General features: G+C 36.6%; 2 protein-coding genes and 3 non-coding genes across 5 annotated transcripts; all 5 read right to left on the bottom strand.

Moving 5' to 3' along the window:
* Window positions 1–2,539: 2,539 nt before the first annotated feature.
* LOC111784698 (phenylalanine--tRNA ligase alpha subunit, cytoplasmic) lies at window positions 2,540–16,286 on the bottom strand. Its single transcript, XM_087126116.1, is given in 19 exon segments — window positions 2,540–2,899; window positions 3,001–3,055; window positions 3,278–3,384; window positions 3,386–3,404; window positions 3,489–3,555; window positions 3,653–3,724; window positions 4,083–4,179; window positions 7,264–7,360; window positions 7,468–7,552; window positions 7,635–7,711; window positions 7,858–7,896; window positions 7,987–8,024; window positions 8,507–8,597; window positions 8,990–9,112; window positions 9,183–9,208; window positions 10,084–10,140; window positions 10,350–10,442; window positions 10,671–10,793; window positions 15,978–16,286. Coding segments are annotated over 19 exon segments (1,605 nt in total). The 5' UTR covers window positions 16,257–16,286; the 3' UTR covers window positions 2,540–2,839.
* Window positions 16,287–18,978: 2,692 nt separating this feature from the next.
* Window positions 18,979–19,072, bottom strand: LOC111784707 (small nucleolar RNA Z101). Its single transcript, XR_002813577.1, has one exon. It is a non-coding gene; the product is annotated as a small nucleolar RNA Z101 (small nucleolar RNA).
* Window positions 19,073–19,264: 192 nt separating this feature from the next.
* Window positions 19,265–19,350, bottom strand: LOC111784710 (small nucleolar RNA snoR14). Its single transcript, XR_002813579.1, has one exon. It is a non-coding gene; the product is annotated as a small nucleolar RNA snoR14 (small nucleolar RNA).
* Window positions 19,351–19,459: 109 nt separating this feature from the next.
* On the bottom strand, window positions 19,460–19,549 carry LOC111784708 (small nucleolar RNA U61). The gene has a single exon (XR_002813578.1). It is a non-coding gene; the product is annotated as a small nucleolar RNA U61 (small nucleolar RNA).
* Window positions 19,550–21,042: 1,493 nt separating this feature from the next.
* LOC111784699 (ribose-phosphate pyrophosphokinase 1) lies at window positions 21,043–24,452 on the bottom strand. Its single transcript, XM_023665315.2, has 8 exons — window positions 24,132–24,452; window positions 23,754–23,927; window positions 22,966–23,214; window positions 22,557–22,700; window positions 22,312–22,479; window positions 21,838–21,907; window positions 21,516–21,597; window positions 21,043–21,429 (listed from the first exon to the last, which is right to left on the bottom strand). Exons 1-8 carry the CDS (start codon window positions 24,285–24,287, stop codon window positions 21,249–21,251), a joined length of 1,224 nt encoding a protein of 407 aa, XP_023521083.2. The 5' UTR covers window positions 24,288–24,452; the 3' UTR covers window positions 21,043–21,248.
* Between the last annotated feature and the right edge of the window lie 1,262 nt (window positions 24,453–25,714).

Raw genomic sequence — 25,714 nt, 5'->3', positions numbered from 1 at the left:
GAAGTAGAAAGAGTCTGATGCCTTGTGATAGTTTTAAGATAAGTTATAGTCATGTTATGTGTGTGTTTGCATTGCCCTGTGACAATTTCAAGATAAGTTCTAGTCATGTTATGTGTGTGTTTGCATTGCTAACCCAAATAGTGGGGTGACTTACTGAATATTTCTTAAAATACTCAAGCCACATGCTACTATCATATTTTCAAGTAAAGGTAGAGCTCGAGCCTAAGAGTGATTGAAACTGAGAAATTTCATTCAATCTCCTTTTTACATATCATTTAGTGGGTATTTATAGTCTCCTCACAAAACAAATCTACGACTCTTCAAATGACCACTAAAAGAAGTAAGTGGTAATTATTGACTTATTTCAAATGCTTACTAAAAGAAGTTATTACCAACAAGTTTGGTAACTCTTCAATTAGCCATCATAAGAAGTTACGAACTCAAAACAATAAATAACGTTTTCAAAGAAATCATCAATTACGTGACAACTTCATGTTCCATTTTAACCTTATAAATATTAACTTCCAAAACTCTAAACGATCTCGTAGATAGAAATAAACAAAGCTTCTTGGCTTCAGATCGTTCAATAAATGAAACATTATGATTCTTATTAAAAAGATAATTTCAAATCTAGATTTTATTTTATAAAAAGTGTGACTAATAAATTCAAATAATTTCCTTAAACCTCTCGTGGTGTTTAATTAGCGAGGAGTGTTAATGAAAATACATTAATGAAACAGTAAAGGGAGGTTAGAGAGAAGAATTCAAATTTGATTAGACTACGTATCTAACACATCATGTCACCAAACTCCAACATTTTCAAACAAATATAAATAATAAAGAAAGGGATATCATCTTTTTTTATTTATTTTTTTTTTTCTAAATTTAATTCATCCATTTAAATTATTTAAGCCCTCTTCATCAATTAATCCTATTATTATTATTATTTTGGTTATTTATTCATGTAAATTAATTTTAAAATATTGTTTATATTTATTATTAATATGTATAGTAAAAATTACATTTTAAATTTATTAAAAAAGTCATTAATTTGCTTACCAATTTTTAAAAACACACCCATATTAAGAAAAAAAAAATACTTTATCTTGTAAGGCGTGAAAAATGATTATAACATACCTAATAAGAAATGAGTACAAACGGTTAGCGACGTACATATTTATGAAAAATTATATATACGACGAAAAATAAAAAGATAAGATACGTGAAATTTGATTGAAACGAAATTATCCGAATTAAAATTAAAAATTTATAAATGGGTAGGAATGAAATCAAATTTCCCCTAAAATTACTTTTTTTTGAAGATCACAAAGATCAGTATCTAAAAAAAATTATTGCAATTTTGAAAAGCTTCAATCATTTTCAAATGTGAGGTTTGGAATTTTGTCAAACACTTTGGTCTAAAAAAATTTGTCTTTTTATTCTTCGTTTGACTCTTATCCTTTTATTGTGCCCATTGCTTTCATTTCAATTTGGTAATACTTTATCTTTTAAAACAAATATTCCAATGCACTCTAAATTCAAATATATTAATTTTATATGCATTAAATTATTGGCCTCAAGTGCAAAAGTGGGTACAATTCATGGATATTTTTTTTCCTAAGTAGAAAATAAAAATTATTTAGCTTCTAACTTTAAAGGATGACAAATTTTTCTATAAGGTGGGGGCGTAGATGTTTGTTCTATTGAGGTGGGTGTTTCGAGAAAATTAGTATCGTTTTGATTGAAGTTGACAGGACGTAGTTCTTCTTTGATAATCGTTGGATAGAAGGTTAAAAATCTACGTGCTCCTTCAGATTTGATAACTATACGAGTTAGAAAAAATCCAAAATCCAAATCCAAAGTTTGCCAATGCAAGCGAAGCTAAAGAACCAAAGACGTATAAAGAAGTATCACAAAATACAGCTTGACAACCAGCAACCAGCCATGGAGGAAGAATTTATAACCTTAGAGCACAATCAAACTTGGAAACCAGTGCCAAGACTAAGAGATATCAAACCTATCTCTTGTAAGTGAGTTTACAAAATAATGTGTTTCTGAGATAGATCAATTGAGGCTCGGAGTTCTCTCAACAACATGGACTAGACTATGATTAAACGTTTGGTCCAGTGACGAAGATCACTATCGTACCGTTCCTCCAGCACTTGGTATAATTAAAGATTGGAAATTATGGCAAATGGATATGAATAATGCTTTCTTGCACTGAGAGTTGAGAGTCGGACAACTTTAAACAAAATAGTAATTCATCGTTAGCTTAAATGTCATTTTATGTAGTTTGGAAGAAGAAGAAGAAAAAATGTCTTCACAAATGTTAAGGAACCCAAACATGTGTTTTAGCTATCAGCGTTCAGAATCTGTTTCATCTTTTTTCATTTATTGATACACACAAAAAAAGTTCTGCTACATATTTCTTGTTTTTCGTGTCAGCCCACTTAGGGGTTATTTTTCAAAATATCATTTCAAAGTTTCCATCTCAAAATATTTACATTTTTAACAATCTCGAGAAAGGGTGAGATGAAGCTGCAGCAAATAATCAATTTCCTTCCAAAACTTAAATATAAAAAGAATATGGCACCTCAGTCGTATAAACAAAGAAATCAAGGCTACGCTACTTGTCTTTCACAATCAAATTCCTAAAAATGTTGGTGTTACAGAGGTGTCATGCAATAGTTCTTCGTGTACCTGAGAAGTAATTGAGTGAGCACTTACCATGTAAAGCGACATGGGCGAATACTTGGCCATTCGCTGGTTACAAACAACCTAAACGACAGAACAAATAGGTATTGGGACACTTGTATTTGCTTACTGAGTTTTGGTTAGCTCAACAGGCATCGATTCCAAGGCGGCATATTGGATTTTTCTTGATAAGACCAAGATCCACCTGATGAAAAACAAGGGCCAATGGCAAGGCAGATCTTCATTCAGATATGTTATAATGGATTGCCCATAGTTGTGTTTAAGACAGAGTATAAGAAGAGGTACCTTGTGGCCGAACAGATCCCGAATGTTATCGACACCATACAAGATCATGGTTGGTCTGGTTCCAGGACAAGATGCAACAGAAAATAATGATCATTTATCGTTCATCTAAAAAGTAATTTGATTCTAAATATTCTATTCATTTTCAATTCTGCTCCTTCAACTTTTTGAAACTCCTAAAGTAATCCTTATAACAGTAGAAACATGCAGGTGGCCACATTTCTGAGACTAAGTTAAAAAAGAAAGGTCTTTGGCACATAATAGGACACAAGAACCTTACCTCTCGAGCGAAAGACCCCATGCAATAACACGGACATCCTCTGGAAGCCCCATAGGACGTAGCATCTCGGGTCTAAACATTCCTGAATTTCCAACTTCTACCCATTTTCTTAAAGCCTTCATGATAACTGACAAATATAATGCATCAAAAAATTGAAGGCGTATTGTATAATAAGCAACAGCAATTTCGAAGACATTCAATTGTTTGTCACCTGAAAATCTCCATGCTGGGTTCAGTATATGGATTATAAGCGGGCTTGAAGCGTAGCTTGGACATGCCTGAAATAAAATAGAGCATCAAGTGAATCCAATTGTTTCCTTTCAAGTATCACTGGCCACACATTAATTAACCAACATTCTGTTCCTAATTTGTTACCTAGACGAGAGAAGAAGTCATACAATACTCCAATCAAGTCTCCAAGAGTAAGTCCTCGATCACATATCAACCCTAAGAACCAGATGCAAATGTTTACATACAATACCATAAAGCTGTATTTAGATAATACATATAAAAGTTAAGTTTGATTTGATTTGATTGAAAAAATATTATAACTTTGAGTTATATAACAAATAAGAGAATGATAAAATGTAACAAATAAGAGAATGATAAAATAAAAAAACATTAAATGTATCGCTTTCGTATCATTTTAATACATTATAGATAGATTAAATGTGACAAAGAAAGATAATCTCTACACAGCCCCGAATTATATAATACATTATAGATAGATTTATGAAATTAGAATTGCCAAAGTTGAGATGGATTATATCATAACCCAAAAACATATTTGCTAATTCATAAATACCTTCTATCTGGTGAAACTCAGCAAGATGTGTTCTATCTACTGCTTCATTTCTGAAAACACGGTCTATCGAGAAGTACTTTTTGGGAGCAAACGGTTTCTGTGAACAAATATTGAGAACAAAGAGAAATTTCAAAACAGATTGACCAGATAATTTGGTAGAAAAAACAATGAAAAACAAAAGTACGAGATGAAATTGGAAACTGATAAGGACCGAAGAGCTGGTAAATCAGAATCACACTAAGCTAGAAGTAGAACTTAATGGCTTACGAAATAGACCATATGAATCTCTCTGTGATTTTTTATTTATTTATTTAAAATTGATCACTCAAGTAAGTGATTAATATCGCCACTTCAAGAGAAGTCCCTCAATTTTTGGACATGACATCCCTCGGGATTCTAACTCAGATACGAAGTGTAATAGCTCAAGCCCACCGTTAGCAGATATTGTCTTCTTTAGGTTTTTTCTTTCGGGCTTACCCTCAAGGTTTTTAAAACGCCTAGGGATAGGTTTCCACACCCTTATAAAGGGTGTTTCGTTCTCCTCCCCAACCGATGTGAGATATCACAATCCACCCCCTTTCAGGACCCAGCGTCTTCGCTGGCACTCGTTCCTTTCTCCAATCGACGTGGGACTCCCACTAAATCCACCCCCCTTCGGGGCCCAGCATCCTTACTAGCACACCGCCTCGTGTCTATCCCCCTTTGGGAACAGCCTCCTCACTGGCATATAGCCCAGTGTCTGGCTCTGATAACGGCATGGTCTTAAATAAGTAGTTCAAAACACGAAATTCAACCTAAAGGAAATCATTCAACAATTAAAACTAGAGAAATTAAATGCAAACGTTTATTATTCAAGACAAAACTCAAACAAAACATCTACTGTCCTATAAAGCCCTCATTCCAACTTCCATAGTCTTCACAACGTCCACCATCAACCGTAAATGGGAGCCTTGCATTTACCTGAAAAATAGGGTAGCACTTGACTGAAGCATTTTATGAAATACTCAGTAAGTCACCCCACTGTTGAGGTTAGACATAAATACACATATAAAACATGAGTGGAACCTGTCTTCCATTCACTTTATATGGCTTTAGGCCCTTGTTTTATCTAGGGAGGGTCGATGTGCAGTACTTCTCCACACAGCCCATGAACGTATACATGGGCCCACTAGGTGGGCTCATATACGAACCCCCTCTAGGACTGGCTTGGTCGAGCATAACGTATTACATGTCACTGGACACCACAAAAAAGAAAAAGTCTGCATGATATCATAGCGAACATAATATCGAACGTACGCGTTCGTACCATCATAACATAACGGGAAAGTATTCTTATGCACATGACACACAAACATGCATAAGGTCCCATGACTTACCTTACCTGGCATAATATATATTACGTTTCATTTCCTTTTTACATTCCATAGCATGGCTCAGTTAAGCAATGTGTATGCATAGCAACGTTCATTCAGTCCATCACATTCATAGCATGTAAGAATTCCATAGCATATCTATTTATTTCATGGAAACAGTGTAATAGAATGCATGCATACATGGTAAGCAATTCATGACAATACAAAAACACATAGGCATGACATAACATCGACATTTCACAACAAATATGATGCATGCAAAGGCCACAGGGTATGCACTATCATATATATAGTAAGCTAACTCCAACAGTAAAGTCACTTATCTCGTTGGCCTTGGCCGAAGTTTACTCACGATAAGCTAACAACACCACCTAACTACTTCCTATAAAAACCACATTATATGCTTAGAGCCTTTTCATAACGTAACCCCGCTAAACCTTATATTTAATTATCAAGGTAAGCCTCTAACGTAATCTATTTTGGCAATTAAGAGCTATACCAACCTCAAATGGCTAAAACAAGGGCCATAATGGCTTTAGAAGGGCTGAAAACCTAGGAATCAGTATATTATACGTATACTGAGTTGCCAAGCCGAGTAGCGGGAATTGACGGAGCCGAGGGTACCGAGCTGACAAGCCAAAGGTACAGCTGAAGGCGCGCGTCTTATGGGCGCGGATTTTGTATCCACTGGTCATGGGCCGAACGTAAACGCGGCCCGCGGTCTTCGTCTAGAATGTGGGCTGGAACAGAGAGCTGTGGGGTTGGCTGTGCGTGTTCGTGGGTATACGGAGATACCTAACTTGCAATCCGTCACTTTGTCTTCCTTACCCGAGAACCATGAAGAAACCCTAATCGCGAACTCCCTTTTCCGTTTATTGACAAGACCGAAGCCCTCATGTTTGTTCTTGCTGCCGTTTAGTTTGCCCGAGAAAACTCACTGAAAACTCGAAGCCTCGCGACGTTTTTCGATTTCTCACTTCAAACCCTTCTATCTCTCTCACAGGCGCAACAACGACAATCAAAGGAAAAAAGTGACTATTTAGATACCCTAAGGTTTAAGTGTGCGGAACTGAGGAAAATACTACATTTCTATTAACAAAAGAAAATGTCTCGCCGAAAATTATGCCATTTCCAGCGAGATTCATGCATCATCGAGAATTTTTTTTTTTTTTTTTGGAAACTCGTACCGTTACATTACCCCTAAGAAGAGCATTCGTCCTCGAAAGTGGCGGTATCCAAAAAACATCTCATCCTCTCGTTCCCATGTGGCCTCCTTTACTGGTTGGTTTCCCCACCACACTTTGACAGTTCTACTACTAGATTACACTTTGACAGTTCTACTACTAGATTATGCCTTTACCCACAAGGATACTGAAAACCTTAATGCGGCAGTGACAGGTACACTATCTGTTCTTGGTCACTTTGCTTTAACATTGTTTGACTCGGGATCTACGCATTCTTTTATTTCTACTGTTTTTGTTAGTCAAACAAAAATTGGGTTAAAACCCTTGTTGCATGACAGTTAATTGTGATAGTGAGTAGTCGTACAGAGTGGGGATCGTAGAGTAGGTTAAAGGCTAAGATAAATATTAGATAAAAAGGGGATGTAGCAAGCTCTTGGTACAGGACTCTCAAACTACCTATGTCCTCATCAATGAAAGGATTTTCTTGCAGTTGTACGAATGTTCAAATGCATAACAATTCTCCCATTGTTTCTGTATTTAATCATGAATATACTAGCGAAACGGCACTGGTTATATTATATATCAAAGGCTATTTAGAATATGAAAAATCAACCGACTACTTACCCGTGCAAGCAAGTACAACATCCTGGAGGACACAGCAGTTGTATGAGTTCGTAGTAGGTTCTTATTTGCTTCCTCTCTTTTCCAATCATATCCATATCTAAATAAGGGAAAATAATAAGAATAAACAAATTTTTTTGAAAAAATAAGTTTCTGAAATACAAAGCAAAGAAAGAACGGGGGCGTCTTGAAGAACAGATATCATACCCTTTGGATCCATAACCACCATTCTCATGGACCTGCTTCACCCTCTCCACATAATCTTCAGGAAGTTCCTTCGTGCTGGAAGGAGCTACAGATGTAACACCAAAGAACTATTAAGAAAAAAAACCAACCATAAAACTTTTGATATTCAGCAATGAAGTGGAGGAGACCTTGCAAGAAGAAAGTATCATGTGCATCACGGGCAGGGTGTTGTTGGGGTTGGAATAATGCATCAAAGTTCCAGAAGCTGTGCGCACAGAAGAGAAAGAAAAGCTAATAAGAATATATTAAAATTCTTTTTAGTAGTAGCACTGACATATATTCAGTCATTTCCAAGGAAACTACGGATGTAAAACCTATCATTCTAGAAGGGGAGCCGGGGAGCACTCCTACCTGCTCTCGACAAAGTTATTGGTAGGCATCTCTTCAAACCTGAAATCATAAACCGAAATATAGGCCTATAACTGTAATTTTTTTGTTTATAGTAAATACTAAAAAAACATAAACATAAGAGTTACTCACCCCATTTGACGAAAAATATTTTTTAATTGCTGCCGAACCTAAATGTTGAAAAGATGTCCAAGTAATAAAGAGAAACAGACGTTCAGTTTCAGTACATAAATAGATACTGAAGGAATGCATAGGCAAAAGGGGGAACATCAAAGAATAAGGCATCATTTACAACCTTGCTAATTAGTTTGAGGATTATTGGAAGCTATGAAGTATGATCGGAATATAGTGAGGTCATGTCACCCATCAATCTGCCTCTACCTAAGTTTAAAGCCCAATGAAAGATATAATCCTTCTGTATCTATAACAATATCAAATGTGCCATAGAGACTCCCTAGATTAAAGTTCCTCTAAGGGATTCAACCTCATTCTACAAATATAGTTACTTTTGGTTTTTTTGGATAACTTGATCAACTATACAGGCACAATCATCAGCAATCAAAGTACGTTCTTTAAAGGATTTAATGTTAACCTATAAATTTATTCTAAAAGAAGGATTTCCATTTTTTCAAAAGAAATGGAGTATTCTTACCTTGAGCAATGGATGAAGATGACCACACTCAAGGGGATGACCTTTGGCATTGAAGTTATACTCTTTGAACTCTAGTTCTCTCCAGTCTCCCCTAGATAATGCGAAGTATTAATTTATCAGTTTCCAAGTTTTCAATACGAGATGCATGAACTAGAAAGAAATGAGTAAACTGGACATGATAATTGATGTTTCAGTGGCAATTTCACTCGTCCAACAAATTGAGCAGACATATTTAAGCCTACAATAATTCAATAGGTAAAAGTGATTGAAGACGAAGTAGGAAATGAGAGTTTAATGTTAAACAAAAAAACAAGTGTCAAGAATTGGCATTGGACGCATATACCAAAGAGAATAATAAATAAACAAATTTTTACACCAAAAAAAAAAAAAAAAAAAAAAAAAAAATATTAAATTATGTGTTTTTGAAGCTTACTGCCATAAAATAATATCCATGCATGAAACAACATTAGGAAAATAGAGGACCTCTGAAGATTTTCCCGCGTTAAATCTGTAGCAGCCTTTTTCCTTCTTGGAGCGTAACTAGGACCCTTCTTCACTGAGTAGCCTTTCCACGTTCTAGAAAAAGTCAAAATAAACATTTTTAAGATAACAAACAGATAGAAATCTGTATCATGTGCTAGAATAAAGCTTCTTAAAGTATCGAAACTAAGCCCACTCTAAAACGTCATCATCATGGATTTCCTAGAGTCAAAATCCGAAATTCTTAGCTGATCTAGACCGAGATATTTGACAAATTATTCAAGAAAAAATATATCAATATGGATAACAGTGATGATGAGGTAGATAGCTAAAACTCCAACCATTTGAAAGAATTTTTTTTTTTTTTTTTTTTTTTTCCTTTTTCTTTTTTCATTAACTCAACAAAAGCAAATATCTATGTAAAAAGCTATCACAATTCACAATCCAAACATCTATGGTAGTACAGTCCATTCAATTTAATTGTTTTTATTTTCCTTTCTTATCTAAAAAAATAGTTGCATTAGTTCAAAACAGTATTACAAAATAGGAGGATGAAACAACCTCCAAACTGGACGCCAGGTTTCTCTCTCTTTAATTTACTTGTATTATGGAGTAAATACAAAAATTTCCACAAACTGTAACATTTTGAAACACTTTGATGGTGCTCTCAAAAGTTTCCTGCAACAAGAGAGTTTTCTAGAATGTATATGGAGCTATTACATTGTCAGTTACAAATTTAGCCTCCTAAGTTTGAAATGCATGCAGGTAAATAGGCTAGACCAAAACCTTAAGAAAAACAAAAAATGAAGAACTATTTGCCCTGAAAATAATGAGAAATGTGAATCTAGTTCCCAACATGTGAGTCATTATATCACAACACCCATTATGCAATAGTATCTAAATAGTCAGATACCACTTTCCAAGAAGTCCCAAGTGAACTGATGATATCAAGCTATTACTCCAAATAATACTTTCGAACTGCCTTTCTAGAGATACAGTATGACCATAAACAAGAAATGAATGAAAACTCATTAATGAAGCTTCAACATCCAAGAATCTGTGTAATACAAAACCAATGAATTATAATCAATGATCACCTTTCCATCTTTTATCTGCAGAAGCAAGTTTTTCACCTTATCATCAACATGTTGAACCTACAGGAAAAATCACTTATGAATAACCAAAAAGAATGTAAAGGAGCTTTAATTATAATATCTAAGCTAGAAAGTAATAATGGTCAGAAGCTAATCTGTGTTATATCCTGGTTACAGTAGTATAATGGTTATTTCATACAATCAGCACCACTTGAGATCATTTTTCTCAACATTTTGATACAGAACACCACAAAGTGTAAGTGACAAACCTTTCTGGATATTAATTGCTTCCCCATTTCAACCCATTTGTTCTTTGCTGCCTGAGCACATCCAATTTTGAAAACAGATAGACCCAACTTCTTCTGCAACAACAGACCAGTTGGACATTTGCAACAAACAACTTCAGCACTAAGATGTACTCAAATCCAAAAAATATGAAAATGAAGGCAAAAACTAAAAAAATAAAATGCCTAATTTTGCATCCAAACAGCTCTCACATCATCAAACTCAAATGAAAAGACCTCATTGGGATAATCCTCATACTATTCAACACATCAAACCAAAATGAACAATCATAATGGCAATATCACCTGTAGTTCTTCTCTTGGAATTCCCTCGGGTGGAATTGCCAGCAATAGCTGCACCTCAGGTGATCCCGTAGCAGCATAAGTCTCGCCCTCACCAGTAAGAATCCATTTCTCCTTCTTAATGTCCTGAAAATTTCTCAAAAAGGAAGATGTGATCAATTAATGAATTCACAGTTCAATTATTCGTGAAAATATCAAACTATCAGAATATGAAATAACCAAAGACAACAAATTAATCACGAGAAATACTTGAAACAACTATCCAAATCAACATTAACAACCGTCTGCAAACGGTTGACCAATCAAACGTTATAGTAACTGTTAAGGATAGTTGACCGTTCATTATAAGGCAAATATCTAGATATTTGCATTACATTACGGGTTACCATATTTGCCATTTTATTAAAGGTAAATATATTGTATTCATTTATTATTCTTTCCTTTTATCGCTATTTCCATATTATTTGTAATTTACCATATTTCTGTATTCTGTAAATGATTATAAATAAGAGAACTCTCACCACCATTGAAGCGTGGTGGATTCAGCAAACATTCACATGGTATCAGAGCTCTTTCGGTTTAACAACCCTGATCCTGTCTTCTCTATGGCTTCCGAATCTTCTTATCATCTTCTTCCTTTCAATACTCTAATCCATATGATCACCATCAAACTTTCTTCCTCCAATTATCTTCTCTGGAAAAGCCAACTTCTCCCTCTCCTTGAGAGTCAAGACATGCTGGGCTATGTCGATGGAACTATGGTTCCACCACCTCGCTTTGAACCAGAAACTTCCTCTTCCTCCTCAACACTCAACCCCAAATATTTGGCATGGAGAGCAGCCGATCAACGACTTCTCTGTCTCCTGCTCTCCTCTCTCACTGAGGAAGCCATGGCTGTTGTCGTTGGTTTATCTACTGCACGTGATGTTTGGCTTGCGTTGGAAACTACGTTCAGCCATCAGTCGAAAGCTCGTGAACTGAGACTCAAGGATGACTTGCAGTTGATGAAACGTGGCACCAAACCTGTTGCTGAGTATGCCCGTGCCTTCAAAAAAATTTGTGACCAACTTCATGCCATTGGCAGACCTGTCGAAGACATTGATAAAGTGCACTGGTTCCTTCGTGGACTCGGCACCGAATTTTCAGCTTTTTCTACTGCTCAGATGGCTCTCACGCCTATCCCCTGTTTTGCAGATTTAGTCTCTAAAGCTGAAAGTTTTGAGTTGTTCCAGCGCTCCCTTGAGTCCTCTGACACCACTCCTACAGCATTCACAGCCACTAATCGTGGTCGCACCCATGGAAGCCACCCTGCTTCCTTTACCAACCAGCGAGGTCGTTCTTATTCTCACAAAAACAACTCTTCTAATCGAGGACGAACCCACTCAAGTCAGGGTTGTCGACCACCTCACTGCCAAATATGCCGCAAAGAGGGCCATTATGCTGACCGCTGCAACCAACGGTATGTTCGACCTGATTCTTCTCATGCTCACCTTGCTGAAGCCTTTAACACGTCAGTTCTATTGCTGGACCCGATGCTGCTGATTGGTTTCTGGACACTGGAGCTTCGGCCCATATGACTGCCGACCCATCTATTCTGGATCAGTCTAAAAATTACACGGGTAAGGACTCTGTGATTGTAGGAAACGGTGCATCCCTACCCATTACCCACACCGGTACTCTTTCTCCTGTTCCAAATATTCGCTTATTAGATGTCTTGGTTGTCCCTCACCTCACTAAAAATCTTCTTTCCATAAGTAAATTAACGTCTGATTTTCCTCTCTCCGTTACATTTACTAATAATCTTATTACTATCCAGAATCGTCAAACAGGACGGGTGGTGGCAACCGGTAAAAGAGATGGAGGGCTATATGTGCTGGAGCGCGGCAACTCTGCTTTTATTTCAGCCCTTAGAAACAAATCTTTACGTGCTTCATATGATTTATGGCATGCTCGTCTGGGTCATGTGAATCATTCTGTTATTTCTTTTTTAAATAAAAAAGGTCATCTTTCTCTTACGTTTTTATTGCCTTCTCCATCATTATGTAATACTTGTCAGCTTGCGAAAAGTCATCGATTGCCTTATTCCCGCAATGAACGTAGGTCGTCTCATGTGTTAGATCTTATTCATTGTGATCTTTGGGGTCCTTCTCCCGTCAAATCAAATTCGGGTTTTCTTTATTATGCTATTTTTATTGATGATTATTCTCGATTCACTTGGTTTTACCCTTTAAAATTTAAATCTGATTTTTTTTATATTTTTCTTCAATTTCAAAAATTTGTGGAAAATCAATATTCTTCTCGTATCAAGGTATTTCAAAGCGATGGTGGTACCGAATTTACTAGTACTTGTTTCAAAACTCATTTACGTAATTCTGGCATCCACCATCAACTCTCTTGTCCATATACACCTGCTCAAAATGGTCGTGCTGAGAGAAAACATCGTCATGTGACTGAGACTGGCTTGGCCCTTCTCTTTCACTCTCATCTTTCTCCTCGTTTTTTGGTTGACGCCTTCCGCACTGCAGCTTACATTATCAACCGGTTGCCTACTCCACTTCTTGGAGGTAAGTCACCCTTTGAACTCCTTTATGGCTACACTCCACATTATGACAATTTTCATCCCTTTGGTTGTCGTGTTTATCCTTATTTGCGTGATTATATGCCTAACAAGCTTTCTACCCGCAGCATTCCTTGTATTTTTTTGGGTTATAGTTCTGCTCATAAAGGGTTCCGTTGTCTTGATCCCGCCACCACTAAGCTATATATCACCTGCCATGCTCAATTTGATGAAACTCACTTTCCTGCTATCCCTAGCTCCCAGGCCCAACCTCTTTCCTCTATTCCTATTTCAAATTTCTTGGAACCACATCTTCATCATATTGATTCATCCCCCCCTACCACTTCATCACCGCACATTCTTGGATCTAGTTTCATCCCCGTGTGATATTTGTTCTGACCTTGTAGATAAGTCTGTGCAGGTTGATACTTCTCTTGCAGGTTCCACTTTGCCACCCTCGACTTCTAATTCGACCTCTATTGAACCTCCTGCTGATTTCTCTTCTTTGGGCACTCATCCTATGATCACACGAGCCAAAGCTGGTATATTCAAGACTCGTCATCCAGCAAATCTTGGTATTTTGGGCTCATCTGGACTTCTTTCTGCTCTTCTTGCATCCACTGAGCCAAAAGGATTCAAATCTGCAGCTAAGAATCCTGCTTGGGTGGCTGCCATGGATGAAGAAATTCGAGCGTTACAACAAAATGATACTTGGACTTTGGTTCCTCGCCCTGCCAACACCAACATTGTGGGCTCTAAATGGGTGTTTCGTATTTAAATATTTGCCTGATGGATCCGTCGAGCGTTTCAAGGCTCGTCTTGTTGCCAAAGGTTATACTCAGGTTCCTGGTCTTGACTACACTGACACTTTCAGTCCGGTTGTCAAAGCTACCACTGTCCATGTTGTGCTTTCTATTGCAGTCACAAATAAATGGCCTCTTCGACAACTTGATATCAAGAATGCTTTTCTCAATGGAACTCTTATTGAACGTGTTCATATGGAACAACCTCCTGGGTATATTGATCCTCGATTTCCCACTCATGTTTGTCTATTAAAGAAAGCTCTCTATGGCTTAAAGCAAGCTCCTCGTGCTTGGTTTCAGCGTTTTAGCTCATTTCTTCTCACACTTGGGTTTTCTTGCAGTCGCGCTGACACGTCCCTTTTTGTCTTTCATCAGCAATCTAACCTTATCTATTTGCTTCTTTATGTTGATGACATTATTGTTACCGGCAACAACTCATCTCTTATTGACAGCTTTACTCGCAAGCTTCATTCTGAGTTTGCTACCAAAGATTTGGGTTCTCTCAGTTACTTTCTTGGTCTTGAAGCTTCACCCACTCCTGATGGTCTCTTTATTAGTCAATTAAAATATGCTCGAGATACTCTTACTCGTGCTCAGTTGCTCGATAGCAAACCAGTTCACACTCCCATGGTTGTTTCTCAACACCTAACTGTTGATGGTTCTCCTTTCTCTGATCCTACTCTCTACAGATCTCTTGTTGGCGCCCTTCAGTACTTGACTATTACGCGTCCAGATATTGCCTATGCTGTCAATTCTGTCAGTCAATTTTTGCATGCCCCTACTGCAGATCACTTTCTTGCTGTCAAACGTATTTCTTGCTGTCAAACGTATTTTTCGCTATGTCAAAGGAACACTCCACTTTGGTCTTACCTTTCGTCCATCCACTGTTCCTAGTACGCTACTCGCTTATTCGAATGCTGACTGGGCTGGTTGTCCCGATACTCGTCGTTCTACATCCGGCTATTCTATTTACCTTGGTAACAATCTTATTTCTTGGAGTGCTAAAAAGCAACCTACTGTCTCACGCTCCAGCTGTGAATCTGAGTATCGTGCTCTTGCCACAACTGCTGCTGAACTTCTTTGGGTTACGCATCTTTTGCATGACCTCAAGGTCCCTATTTCACAGCAGCCCTTACTCTTATGTGACAACAAAAGTGCTATTTTTTTTTAGCTCTAACCCCGTTTCTCACATGCGGGCCAAACATGTTGAACTAGATTATCATTTCCTTCAAGAACTTGTTATCGCTGGCAAACTTCGCACACAATATGTACCCTCTCATCTCCAAGTTGCTGACATCTTCATAAAGAGTATTTCTCGACCTCTCTTTGAATTTTTCAGATCCAAGCTTCACGTTCGTTCAAATCCGACGCTCAGCTTGCGGGGGTGTTAAGGATAGTTGACCATTCATTATAAGGAAAATATCTAGATATTTGCCTTACATTACGGGTTACCATATTTGCCAGGTAAATATATTGTATTCATTTATTATTTGCCTTACATTACGGGTTACCATATTTGCCAGGTAAATATATTGTATTCATTTATTATTCTTTCCTTTTATCGCTATTTCCATATTATTTGTAATTTGCCATATTTCTGTATTCTGTAAATGATTATAAATAAGAGAACTCTCACCACCATTGAAGCGTGGTGGATTCAGCAAACATTCACATCAACAATCATATACAAGCAAAACCAATTCACGAGTATTAAAGAAATGTTGTCTTAGTCTACCACGCGCCAATTGTCAATTGACGCATAAAGATTGAGAACCAAGCAAATGCGGATGACTCTGCAAACAATGACAAGTAAAAATCCAGGTAAACCGTCCCTTCCAGCACAAACCAAACTCAAACAAACAGCATGGACTAGTTATCAGCTTGCTAAACTGGAAATTGATAGTAGCAGAAAGAAACATATACGAAGAAAAGGGAAAGAAGCAAGCGTACTTCAGCATCAACGTATCTGAAGCCGTTGAGACTCTTGATGATGTTGACGACCTCGTTGTGATCAAGTCCAAATTCGTGGGCGAACAGTCCAGAATCGGAGATTTCGACGTTCTTCTCAAGGTAACGGAGAATTGCTTCCTCCGCCATCTCAACGATGGGATTGCGGCCTCTTACTTCAACGCTCACGAGCAGCAGCAAACAGTTGGTCTTTATTTTCTGTGCGCCAAAATATGCTCTCACAAAAGCCCTGACATGACGACAAAAGCAATAGAACAGCATCAGATTCCCCAGGCGACTGGCTTGTTGGGCCTGGACGTTGTTGGGCTTTTACAATAGTGTAACTACATGAGCTTCATCAATTTAAAATTTTGGACCTTTGTAAAAAATTATACTTTAAAGCAATTCATTCCACATACTTTTTTTTTGTCTTCAAATTGATTAGTCAAGTTTCTTTTGGAGTTTGGTTGCTCCAAGGTTATTCTAGGTTGTTTTTGTTTTTAAAATTTTAAATCGATCCAAAGTTGTTATCATATAATGATATATCATTTTAAAGACGTTGCAAATACATATATATTTCAAGAAAATATTTTAACTTTGTACGGGTACCTCATAAAACCAAATAAAAAAAAATGCATCCAAATTTATTTGAAAATTGAAAAACTCCTAACCTAGTACATCGAGTTTGCAAAGTAAATAAAATGTAAGAATGACGTGGAAGTTCAAAAAAATACCCTATGAGAATTAATTTTTCGATTTTTTCTTAAAAGTTCAAAGTTTCAGAATTTTATGGAAGGCAGAATTTTATGGGAGGCACATGTAACATGTGTAAGCTCTTTTGTTTGCCCTATTCCACTGTTTTTCCTTTCGAGGACCCACCAGAGAAATTTTAAAAAATTTGGAGTTCCGAGCTCCGAACATCGCTAGGATGTGTGTATACCTTACAAGTGGTTGAATATGCATGTTTAGGATTTTAGAAGGGTTATTTGTATGAAAATGTTATATATGTTAAGGATGATTACCAAAACACCCTTAGGATGATATTGATGATGCATGTCAATTTCTATGCTTTTCTTTGTGTTAAACAAGGATAAGATATTATGATTTATGTTTTGGGCAATGGATGAATGTTATCTCTCTGTTGAGTTTGCTTGTGTGTTATATATTATGATTTCTATGCTTTCGGCGATTGATTGATGCATTCTTCCATATCGATGATTCATGATTCATGCATGTAAATTAAATGAATCTAATAGGTACCTGAATGAAAGTTGAGAATAGTTGATATGGATGAGTGAAGATGATGATGGTATGCGTCACATGGTCAATGGTCATTGCTCAAGGTGCCAATCCAACAGTAGCACTTATTATCAAAATCGTCTATTTTTCATTTCATCTGCTAGGATTTTACCTCCTTTTTACAATTTCTTCAGTCTTCTCTCCCAAAAATGAAAGAACGCATAATCAAAGAGGATCATGATTGTAGGACACAAATGAACGGTTCCATCTCTTTAAGTAAGAACCCGCTTCCTCACATAAGTTTAGTATATGAAAATATAGGATATCATCCCACTATTATAATGCCTTCCTATTCACCCAATTCTATTTAATATCAGATGTGCGTGAATGAACCAAGATCATATCTAAATAAAAGCGATCCTAAAAATAAAATAGCTAAAATTATGATTTGCTTTTATGTTGAAAAACCCAAAAATTTAAAACACGACGTACAAGTGGTGATAAGAATGAATACAGGGGAATGCTTGGGCACACAGTGACCCTATTACATTACATTAGTTGGATAAAGGGGAATGTTTGTGTGCCCCAATAACATTACATTAGGTGTTAGGCGGATACAGAGGGGATTGCTGAGGCATTGGGCAAATCCTACTAATCCTAAATATTGGTTAAGACCATTTAGAAGTTAGTGTTTCCATATTTTAATGGCCCAAACATTACCGGTAGTTAACCATCCAACACATCCGAAAGAAATCCAAAAACTCCAAACATTCGAATCATGATCATGGAGATGCTACTATGATTCTCACTGATTCTTGGAAATATGAATTTCTATAGGGTGGGAATAGGTAGATGGAATGACGACGGAATAGTTCCAAATAAAGAAGAGCAGGAGATGTTTATAAATTGTAGGGTGAGAGAAGATCCTCATTCTCATAGTTCCAATAACTTAACAAAGTAAACATGGTCAAGTACTATGGTTTTGTTATTTGAATTGTCGTCTGAATGCGTCATACTCAGAGGTAAGGAGGCTAGTTGCACAGAAAAAAAAGTGGGAAGAACTCAGCAGCAAGTGCTCATTGACTACAAAAACTAATATAACTTGACCAAACCTTCGAAAATTCTCTGAAGAAAATGTCAAATCAATAGAACATCTGTTCTATACTCGGAACCATATTCATCTATGTACTGTGTTTGTTTGGCTCTTATTCCTGTTAGGAGAGTCTCAGATTTTCGTAGTTTGATAAAAAAAAAAAAAAAAAGCAATGGATGATTGTGGCAGCTGAACCGGTCTCGGGGAATGTGTTTGAGTGATGGAAAATATGAATTCAAGTATGATAAATGTTACTTTAAGATTGACATCTCTAGCTATAGACAGCTTGCAACTCTCTTAGATTAGCTGGAACGAGTGTTCAAGACTCATATCTAAGGGGTCTCCAGGTGAGTAGCTAATCTAAATGGATCCATATTTCGGATATTATGACTGCCATTTAGATGAGCTACTCGAACCTTGATCGAATATTATTACTGCTAGAAAAAGAGATTAAGCAACTGTCGTAGAAGAATGAAGACATGTGACTGTCAATTCATAGGACAGCCATGTTCAATGTTCCATGTTGGATGGATCATAGAAAACTCCAGTGAACTCTGTAGCAACAAAAAACCAGCCGCAATACATCCAGTAATATTCCCTGATGAAAAATGGGACTACGCAAACACATAACAAAAGAGAAAAGTATGAAAATTGTTAAAATAATAAACAAAAAAAGGGCATCAGTTCTCCAAGGTGATGTAGCATCAATGAAATGATTCAGACGCAAATTACCCATTTGTTATATGAGATTCATCATATGCCCAATCACTCATTCCCATCTAAATCAAATTCAAAATAAAAGGATGTTCTGAAACATGATTGATAAGAAAATCCAAAAGAAAATAAATTACGAAAAAGAAAAAAGAAATCAAATCATATCTAGATCTGAATTCAGAAAAAGCAAATTACAAGACAGTTAAAAATTTAGAAAAAGTAAAACAGAAGAGAATATTGAAGAGCGATCGGAACCTGTCGGGATTCACTGTAACATCACACTAAATTAGTCAGTGGATTGACAGACATGAATTTCTATCGTCACCTCGCATTTTCAGTTAATCAAAACAACAGAATCAAGAAAGAACAACGAAAACAGCCACAGAAATCGAAGAACAACCACAAAAAAAAAAAAAAAAAAAAACAAAAAAGAAGGGAAAAGCTCAGAACTTCTTAGAGGGATGTGTAGCCATCACCGACGACCCCTCGTAAGAGGACGGCTATGGCACAGAAATCTTCCTCACAGCTTCAATGTCAAAGCAAAATAGACGATTGAGAAGAACAATTCTCAACGAAAAAAACAATTAAACGTTGGGCGGAAAACGATGGAGAAAGAAGGAAAGCCAAGGCCTAGGGTTTGATGAGTTGAGGGAAATTGAAGCGAAAGAGGGCCTTTTATAGACCCATTCACCCACCGCTCCCTTTGCCGTAACCCTAATTCCCTTTTCAATTTGAAACCCTAATTTCCTTCCACGTATTTGATTTTCATTTTCGTCCTTCAACTTCTAATTTTATTAATTTAAACCCGCACTTTAAAACTTATTTAATTTATAATAATAATAAAGAAGATTTAATTTAAATTCCACTAATTTATTCCATTAGTTTTATCATTATTATATATTGATGCTTTTAAGGAGTGTCTTAAATAACAAAATTCATTACTGAAATCCCTCAAAATGTCACATACAAATAAACCAAAAAGTATAAAGCTACAATTAAAAGTATAATGATATTGAGGTACATGATTTCATTAGTGAATATTATAATAATAAAATACTTCCGGATTAAGTTGTAAAAACTGGAGTTATTTTAAAATTATAAGAAAATGTCATCCATAAAACATACAGTGTTTGCTAAATTTCTGTGAAGTCGGAAAAATGGGAAAATTCAGAGCTTTAAACTCTCTCATGCATTAAATATGCATAGCTTAGGGGGTGCGTCGAATCACTGAAAGGCCTTGGTTATTCTCCAATTTGTCGAGCCGATCAATAATTCTACGGAAGGTCAAGGTGAATTGGGACCTCCAAGTGGTGAACCAGTCCTATGAGTAGGTTGAGAAGGCTATGTCTTTAGGTTAGGCCGAAGCTCAAGAATTGGCAATTGGCAGTAAGAGACGGGCTATTGGAAGTCGGTGTTGATCCCTATAATGGGTTGACTTTGGATCATTCAGTGGGTACCAAAATTGGTGGTTCGACATTTGACAGTTCTGGATAGACAATCGATGATCAATGGAGAACAAAATATTTTCCTCACCAATTTTTCACTTTAAATATGGTATTGTCACTTTAAATATGGTATTGTCATGCCGTATACTTTTTAACTCTATATACATATAGATATACATATGCAGCTCTCAAACGCTCCCACCTCGAGCGACAGTGGTTTAAGGAAAATTCAAATTCATAGGTTAAATTAATGTATCAAAGTTTCAGATTAAAGTTGACCCACACATAGTAATTTACAATATTTTTCAAATATATTTTAGTTATTAATAATTTTATAAATTATTTTAAACAAGCCTAAACTAAAATAGTTTATTATAGTTTAGTAGGGTCAATTTAAACATAATTCAACCCGTCGACTAAAAGGTCAAACATTCAAATCGAACTCTCGCGTGGTTGAACTTAGAAAAACAATTATTCATTTGGCTTGTAACTACACGACTAACTCTGAAAAATATTATTAGACAAACTAGTAATACTATGGTGTAATAACCTGTTAATAACAATAACAAGATGAGAATTAGGAAAGAAGCCAAAAATTACAGAATTCCCCATAGGAATTTGTACAAGGGATTATTCTAACAGAGAAGTAGAAGGAATAATTAAGAATATGGGTAATTTGAAAAGCAAATTCACAAGACAAAAGCTTTAGAAAGAAGGTGGTGGGAATAACCTGTAAGCATTGTTTCAGAGGGGTGAATTATTTGGACACACTTCAATTTGGGGTTATTTAAAAATGCTACTGACAGAGCAATCGTCATGAACTCGCCAAATGGTTTCACCCAACAGATTTGCTACTGAAAGAACAGTCAACTGAGGGAAATAGTTCTCTGTGATTGCTGGGATTGTGTTTGTAACTATCACCTCTTGAAACAACCCGCTCGATAACCTCTCGATCGCTGGAGGGCTGCACGGTGATCAACAACATAATAAATGTGCAAAAATCATACAAGTTTTGAAGGAATTAATCATATACTGTAACCATGTTATTACCTAAATACAGCATGAGTGCAGCAAGCATAAACTTCCCTAGCACCCTCTTGATGTAAAAGAGCAGCACCTTTTGAAATAGTCCCTGCACCCAGAAAGGCAAAAACAAGAACGAAAATATAAAAGATATACACCAGGTGAAGACAACTTTGCTGTGAATCAGAGTCTAAAATAAGAACATTTTTCTTGGAAGTTTAGGGTCTAGAAAATATACATAGCTTTGATCTGTGTTCTTTCTTTTTTTGTTTTAATCATTTTTCAAAAATTGCATCTTAAAAGTAACTATTATACATTTTAACATCCAAAGGTATCCATAACTTCTCACCAGCAGTGTCGATCATGTCGTCCACCATGACAGCAACTTTTCCTTTAACGTCACCGATAAGGTTCATCACCTGCAAGGTAAACGACAAGCATTGGCATTTGGATGTGCAAGAAACAACACACAAGGTCCATAAATCCAAGAATGCAACATATCTGTCAAGTGGCCTAAAGAATTTCAAAAAGACGTTCAATACTTGGCCTGGATTTCATTCAATCATGGACCATAGTATTGCCACTCTTGAGCCTATTGTACCCAACTGCCAATCGAGGACTATATTTTGCTTATGATGTTCCATATTTGCATCTAAACAATTGTCAGCCTTCTAAAGCTACTAAAGATTATGATTGGTGATTCAAAAGTGAACAACTATGATCTCATCCAATTCTTTTGTTCTAGTCACTATTCATTCTCATTCGAAGTTCAAATAGGAACCAAACCTAAGAGGATGGGAGAATGGTTCTGGAAGATGTTTACCTCAGCAACGTTGTGTGCTTGACGCCTTTTGTCCACAATGGCTAAAGGAGCATCAGATAGCTTTTTGGCGAAAGCACGAGCTCTTGCAACACCGCCAACATCAGGAGAGACCACAACCAGATCATCGTAACAAATTGTCTTGCTGGCAAGATAATCTAGAATCACAGGCTGGTAACCAGATAGAAAATTAATGTTATTACAAACCCAACCAAATATATGGAAGAAGCGAGTTAAATATGAAATACCTCACAGTACACATGATCAACAGGTATATCGAAGTAGCCCATCGACTGTCCAGAATGGAGATCACAAGCAAGAACACGGTTGGCACCTGCTTCTGTTATAAGATTAGCAACAAGTTTGGCTGCAATTGATTCACGACCTTGAGTCTGTGAGGCAAAACAATTCCAACAGATAATTTTACAACCATCAGAGACTAGAATAAAAATGACGGAAAAAACTAGTTATAATCTTCAACATACTATTTTAAGTACTCTACTCTTTCATGGTTCCCATTTAAGTTGAAACCCAATCAAGAACATTACAATCGAGATTGCAGCATGTCTATTTACATCGTCAATAGTTTTCCAGGCATATCTAAGCCACGTAACTTCGTTTATAGGTTCAACAAACTATTCTAAAGATTAAACTTGCCTTTCTGTCAGCTCTGGCATATCCAAAATATGGGATTACTGCAGTGATATTTTTGGCTGACGCCCTCCGACATGCATCTATCATAACAAAAAGCTCCATGAGATTCTCATTTGCAGGAGGGCAAGTGGGCTGTATTATGTAAACATCACATCCTCTCACACTCTCTTTCAACTGGACATAAATTTCTCCATCAGCAAATCGCTTAATGTTAACCTTTGAAAGTTCCAAACCCATATACCTTGAAACTTCCTAAAAATAAAAACCGGAAAGTTAGAAAGCACATCCATGCAAAAATCTGAGATCAGTATAGAAAGAGTGGTAGATCAAACCCAAATAATTGAGGAAATTGAAGGCTTGTTTCAAATATTGATATGCAATAAATTAAGACCAGCAAAGCGGAACTTTTAGGTGAGCAAGAATCAAAACTTTGAGGTAACCTATCAACATATATATATTCATAGATCATGTAGTGTACTATGAAGTGAATTCCTTTTAGAATTTTGTTTCTTTTCATTATATCAATGAGAATGAAGATAACACTAATGGAACTTGATCGCACACTAATTATTAGATTTAAAAATAACATTCACAAGATGACATGAACTGTACTGGTTAATAAAGTTGAAAAAGAGTGATTCTGTTGTTCGATAATAATTGAAGATGACGACATATGAACAATCAAACGAATGACAATTGAAGTACAACAGATTTGGAAATTTAGCGAAAATAAAACCATAAATCGTTTCAATACAATACTGAGAAACAACACGGAATACAGTTCTACTTACTTGAGACAGAGCAAGATTTGCAGTTCCAGAAAACAATTTTAAACGATTAACGCTTCTGTCAACCGGTCTCCCCATTCTAGCCGATTCCAAGAACTCCGGTAGACTACGCTCATTAAGAATAGGAACAATTGGTTTCCCATTACCATATCTGCCCGATTCAGGCAGACTACACTTCTACACAACACAAAAACCCCAGATAAAAACCACACACAAACACAAATAAACTAATAGAACAAATTAAAATTACGATCCATCCATACACCACACAAGTCGAAATGATCAAAACATGCAGAATCAGAAGGTTGCAGAAATTGTAATTCAAAATAAACCAGAGTGAAACAAGAATGCAATTATTAGTAGAGAGAAAGAGAGGCGTACGAAGGTGTAACAACGAGTACAAGTTGGAGAGAGAGAGTCGTGGGAGAAGAAATCTCTGCTTCTGCGGGTTATAAAGGAGGCGTGGTAGGCGGAGGAGGAAGATACGGCGGAGTAAGAGGAGGAGGGACAGGAGGGAAGGACAAGCGAGGCAGCCATGTCCAGCGGCAAAGGGAGGTAGGGCGAAGGAATTAACGCAGTTTGAGGTTGAGCTGGAGGAGTTTATCTATGGCGATTGTCCCCCGCCATTAATAGAGCTCGGATTTTTTAGTTTGATCTACAAAAATCAAAATGGGAAAATACGTCGTTGGTGTGGATAGACTAGCGCCGTGTGCGAGTCAGATTTCTAAACTTTATTCCTTTATATTTAATTGTTATTAATTAATCGTTGAGTTGAGCGACTGATGATATTTTAACATTCCCCTCATCATTAGTCATGGTTCGTCGTACCATATGAGTTGATCATCACACTATATGAGTTGACAACGAAAGCCCTCATATTTACTGATATTCAACTCTCTGTAGACAAGTCTGCCACTTGGTCATTCCTATTCTTATTTTCTTTCAAGACTTTTTCTCTGATAAAATGGTAATGCACCTCCACATGGTTTGTTCGAGTACGAAATATTTGATTTTCTACTAGACGAACCGCATATTGGTTGTCGTAATAAAGTGGTACTGGATAGTCAACGTTCTTGTACAAATTCTTCGTTAAGAGTTTCAACCATGTGCTTTCTTTAGCTACTACAGCTATTGATTTGTTCTCTGTGTTCTGTAGTTGACAATGGTACTATTGGTTGTTTTTTATTACACCAAGAAATTACTTCCGAACCGAGGTTGAACACATACCTAGTGCTTGATCTTTGGTATTATGATATCTTGCATAATCAACATCATAGTATCCAACTAGCCTGCAGTCTTTACTTCTTTTGTGCAAAAGACTATAGTTGGTTATAGCTTTGACATATCGCATGATTTGTCGAGCCGCATCCAAATGAGGCTTCTTCGGACTTTGCATGTTTTGACTAATAACTCCAACTCTATATTCAAATCCCTTTGGTTGGTTCAGGTAAATCTTCCGATGTAACTCTCACGGCATGAAAGCATTTTTATATCCATCTGTCATAATTTTCAATCTTTACTTACCGTAAGTACTGGAGGTACTTGTGCGATAGTGATAGTTACCATTAGACTAATGTTTCATCACAATCTAATTCATTCGAGGGACGCTTTATTTTGTAAACCCTTAAATTTTCTTGTCTTGACACTCGTTTTCAGGTTTGATTTTTCTCCAACGCTATAAATTCTTCCTCCATTGTCTTTTGTCAAGCCGTATTTTGTGATGCTTCTCGCTCTGAAAGTCACCTTCTACTGCTCAATACATGCTATTTTGTCTCTCGATTTCCTCGTGAAACTTAAAGATGGTGAATCAAGGAAGAGCTAGAGATTAGTTTCATACCTTCTTGTGGGCTGTAGCCCAAGTCATAAGCTTCTACAGTTTGTCGAAAAACTTAAATCTCGCCGGAGAAGAAATTCAGAAACTCATCATTGGTTTGAACGTTCAAGACACTTTTAGCTCTCAATTC

This window comes from Cucurbita pepo, chromosome 8 (genome assembly GCF_057944985.1).
Source record: "Cucurbita pepo subsp. pepo isolate OVF chromosome 8, ASM5794498v1, whole genome shotgun sequence".
Classification (NCBI taxonomy): Eukaryota; Viridiplantae; Streptophyta; class Magnoliopsida; order Cucurbitales; family Cucurbitaceae; genus Cucurbita; species Cucurbita pepo.
Note: the sequence above shows the minus strand (reverse complement) of the source record. Positions and strands in the feature narration are given on the sequence as shown.

Bases quoted from the DNA above. Each gene is read 5' to 3' on its own strand.
- LOC111784699 (XM_023665315.2), bottom strand. From the start codon at position 24,287: ATGGCTGCCTCGCTTGTCCTTCCCTCCTGTCCCTCCTCCTCTTACTCC. The intron at 22,701-22,965 runs GCAAGTTTAATC...TTTGCCTCACAG, and splicing joins ATGCCAGAGCTGACAGAAAG to ACTCAAGGTCGTGAATCAAT. The intron at 21,908-22,311 runs GTAAACATCTTC...TTTACCTTGCAG, and splicing joins AAGCACACAACGTTGCTGAG to GTGATGAACCTTATCGGTGA.